The sequence below is a fragment of the Pteropus vampyrus genome, unplaced genomic scaffold (genome assembly GCF_000151845.1).
Source record: "Pteropus vampyrus isolate Shadow unplaced genomic scaffold, Pvam_2.0 Scaffold18, whole genome shotgun sequence".
NCBI classification, from domain to species: domain Eukaryota; kingdom Metazoa; phylum Chordata; class Mammalia; order Chiroptera; family Pteropodidae; genus Pteropus; species Pteropus vampyrus.
In genome coordinates, this window is record NW_011888799.1 from 4,457,920 (window position 1) to 4,462,358 (window position 4,439).

Here is a 4,439-nt window from a genome sequence, read left to right on the forward strand (position 1 = left end):
CATCATTTCATTATAACATTTGTGAGATCTTGTAGGAACTTAAGTCTTATTTATATCCATTAGACTATGGTAAAATTGTTTTCCTTATATGTTTTTTTTCCCTTAAAGTTGCAGAACTTATTTTTGACGGAGTTAAGTAAGGACATACTATAATTTCAAAGATTTCACCTGAGAATCCATCATACAGGTGGCTCTGGATTAGACTTGGGGTAGGAATGGGAGTGGTCTGGCAAAAGGCCTTGTAGAGCAAAGAAAGGGTTTGGGGGAGAAAGGTAGACTGCTTCTCGGGAGGAAAAAGCCACTCCAGGAAGAGAAGGATGCATGTAGCAACCCATTGAGTTGTCTGGTGGGGTGAGTTTAATTAGGGAGAGCTAATCCTGGCAGGGATTGAAAGGAGAGGGGAATTATTAGGCTATCCATTCTCTCAAAATGTTAAGTAAATAAACACATCTAACCAGGGACAGAGGGGCTTAGAGAGCTAAGTATAGTATGCAAAGGAATCTCTGGGGCTGGGTCCTCAAACACATCTATCTCCACAGTGGATATTTAACTTGACAGCAAGTGACATGGAAACTTGGATGGAGAAAAATGGGTGATGGGGGGAGGGGAGCACCACAGGAAAATAGCTCAAGTTTACTCAGCTCTTTGGCACCTGCTGCTTATCCCTAAGAAGCCAAGGCCCTGGGACATCAGGGATTCCCCTGCAGCCCAGGGAAGTTGGGCGATCTCCCTGAGAAAACAGAAGTTGGGGAGAGAAGCAACAGCAGAGCTAATGGTTGCCACAGGGTATCTTCTGGGGCAGCCAGAGATTATATTTTGAAAAAAGAAAACATTCAACCTGTCCAGCGGATACTTATCCCCTGCTCTCCTTCTGGCATTTTTAATCTCTCCTGTTAAAGCCTCCTCATTCTCCTTGGCCTTCAAACCTGCACGCATCTTCCCTATTTTAGAAAAACACACACATACACATAAAGATCAAAACAATCTTCAACTCTTATGCCCTCTCTAGCCCTTTTCATTTTTTTTTTTTTTATCTCCTTCTTACTAGTAAACTTTTCTAAAGAAAAACTGGCCTTTTCCTGCTGCTTTCATTTCTTAATCATCCATCTCTCCTTGGAAGCCACTGGCCATATTCATCACCAAGTCTGGTTTCCTAAGACACCAAGTGGGCTGTCTTTATTTCAGGCTTTACCCAACTTCATTCTGCCTAAAGCCACCACAGTCCTCTTCCGTGGACACAACTTTTATTATGCCTTTCTTTACTCAAGAACCTGTAATGATTCTCTACTGCCTCCTGAGTCATAGCTAAACTTTCAAGAGCCTTTATCTTATGTCTTTCACTCTATCTACTCCTTTTTAGCAGTTTTCTATTGTTCTTGACTAACTTATTTACAGCTCTATCCAGCTAGAATCTAACTGCTAGATTATAAGCATCTGGAGAGCAGAGGCCAAATCTTTCATGATTTTGAAATGACTCAATACTATATACAAGCTAAATCATATCAAGATGCCCTTAGGTAATGTGACCTCAAAGATAAAAATTGTTGGACACTTATGTGACAACCCTTCTTTCACCTGAGGGAAAAAGATAGGCTTAAGAAAGTCACTTGGAGAGTATAGCACTGCAAGTTGCAGGTACATTCCATCTTAGGATACAATGTACATGAGTGACAAGGAGGAGGAATGAAAGTATGAAATGTTCTGCAAAATCTTTGTCTCACTCCATGATAAGAGATTTTACATGCTTGCTACTCGTCAAGATTACTGTTTGAACACTGCTTTTCAAACCTGGCCAATTATTAGGATTATCTGCAGAGGCTTTTAAAATGCTGGTGCCTGGACACCCCTTCTAGATGTTGTAATTTAAATTGGTTTGGTGTGGGGTACCAGGCATTAACGTTTGTAGAGTCCTCTAGGTGATTCTAATGTAGAACCAGGTTAAAGAGTCATTGATTTAGAAATGTGGATGTGTGTTACATGTTGGGAGTGATGGAGTGTTTAGAGAGCCTTCCTAATGGAGTGACCAGGGTGCACCTCATTCCAAATTCCTCTCCCCCAGATAAACCTTTCTGGATTCTTTGTTTTTTTGTCACCTAGGCAAGGCCTGTTCTAAAAGTAAGAGCAAATGTGTGTCTGAGGAGCTCTTGGAGAGCTACCTACTCCAGGCTGGTCCTAAAAACAACTTACTATTCTTTCTTCTTCCCCGTCCCCTTGTCTCCTTGACCCACAGGGAGCGGCTACCTGTCAACTACTTTAAGTTTCAGTTCCGGAATGTAGAGTACAGTTCTGGGCGAAACAAGACCTTCCTCTGCTATGTGATCGAAGTGCAGGACAAGGGAGGCCAAGTGCAGGCATCCCGGGGATACCTGGAGGATGAGCATGCTACTGCCCATGCAGAGGAAGCCTTCTTCAACACCATTGTGCCAACATTCGACCCAGCACTGCGGTACAACGTCACCTGGTACGTGTCCTCTAGTCCCTGTGTGGCTTGCGCTGACCGCATCATCAAAACCCTCGGCAAGACCAAGAACCTGCGCCTACTCATTCTGGTGGGGCGCCTCTTCATGTGGGAGGAGCCCGAGATCCAGGCTGCTCTGAGGAAGCTGAAGGAAGCTGGCTGCAGACTGCGCATCATGAAGTCCCAGGACTTCGAGTACATCTGGAAGAATTTTGTGGAGCAAGAAGAGGGCGAATCCAAGGCCTTTGAGCCCTGGGAGGACATTCAGGAGAACTTCCTGTATTATGAGGAGAAGTTGGCAGACATCCTGAAGTAGGCCACTAGGCTCAGCCTCACGTGAGTTATGGCACTATCACTCTATTAACTGTCAACTTGGGTAGAAAGCTTGAGGTCAGGTGGATCAAGTGGTATGTTTGATTTTTCTTTAGAAGAATTTCATTTCCCTGCTTTTGGTTGGTTGCAAAAACATTTTAGAAGATCCCGTCTTTTTTTCCTCTAATTCCTCTCCCTAAATCCTTTTCCCACCTACCCTTTTATATGAAACTAACTTCCCCCATAACATGGAATACTTAAGATTGACAGGAATCTGAAAGATTTAATGAGACAGAATGATTCTGTATTAAGATTTAGATGGTACAAGGGTTTGCTACTGAACAGCCTACAAAACATTTCAATCCCCTAATCATGCCCCCACGTACACATGTCCAGAATTACTAATTCTGGACACCTTGTAGATGCCCCGCTCTCACTCCCATTTGCAATCCTACCATTCCATCTTTCTCTAAAGCAGGTGTTTCATTCCATCAGGGGCAATTTTTTTTTTCATTTTTGGTACTTCTGAAATTCCCCAAGCGGGTTTGTATTCAACTATTTTTGGCCAGAGAAACTTTTGTTTTCAAAATGGTTCTGCTTTAAGGGAGACAAGTAATTACTATATGAATGTATAATGCAAGATTTTTCTTATGCTGAGAAGACCTCAGCATAAGTCATAGAAAAATGCTGAATGCAGGAATGGGGATAAGAGAACAAGTTCTTCCATGCGGGAATGTTTAAAGGGTTAAAAAAGCTGTTTGTAAATTAGGCAGCAGCTCAAAAATAACTTCCTACAGGTATCAAGATGTGATGAGAGCTGGAAGTAAAAATTAGCCACTTAAGCAAATAATTAGGACAAAATTAAGGCCAATTTGGCTTCTTGCTGAGGGTAAATTAAGACTTAGAGAAACAGGCCGATTACTCCCAGGATAGAGAGTAAAGGATCCTTTACTATCTTTTTTTGAATTTGGTCTGGTCTAGTTTGCTGCCACAGCAATGCTATGACTAAGTCTTTTTAAATAAGTTAAAAGACTGAGTTACTCATCAGTCTTCCAGTAACAGAGAAAGGGTCTTCACCTTTTACACAACTTTAATTCTTAAACAACTCATATTACTAAAACACAAAAGCAGCATGCTTCCATGAAGATATTCATTTGTGGTCTCTCATTCTTAATACTCTTAAGGTGTCACTTCATAGACGTGTTTTGAAACTATCAGTTCTGGAGCTTGATGTTGGCAGGTATTTGATATCAGATATGCACTCAGGGTGCCTGATAATTCTCCAGCTGAGTAATCCTCAGTCCACAAAGACACAATTTTCAGCCATTTCTTAGAAGAAGCAGGACCCATTCACTGAATTCAGTGAGATCATTATGGTCAGGTAATGTCATGTGGTACTCTGCTCATGTAAAACACTGAGTGGTGGTGAGTGGTAATAAACAGACCTAAGAGTGACCTCTGAAGATACAAAATTAACTTTTAAATTCCTTGATTTTAATTTTATTTGGGTAAGTACTATCACTGTAATTATAAATCCTACTCAGATTCTACAGAATGACTGGTAACTTAATTTTAATCCTAGTTTACTTTCTTCTTAAACATCTTTCGGAGTCACTGGCCACTTCTTCCAGCTTTCCAGCTGCCTAACTAGCAAGTCCTCAGGGGTGGG

At 41.6% G+C, this 4,439-nt stretch overlaps 1 protein-coding gene across 1 annotated transcript in view; it reads left to right on the forward strand.

Annotated features, from left to right (window-relative positions):
• APOBEC2 (apolipoprotein B mRNA editing enzyme catalytic subunit 2) overlaps positions 1–4,439 on the forward strand; it is a 25,683-nt gene that overhangs the window by 20,141 nt on the left and 1,103 nt on the right. The window contains exon 3 of the mRNA XM_011354575.2: positions 2,231–2,794. Within this exon, the coding sequence (XP_011352877.1) occupies positions 2,231–2,774 (544 nt within the window). The 3' untranslated portion in view covers positions 2,775–2,794. The remainder of the gene's footprint in view (positions 1–2,230; positions 2,795–4,439) is intronic.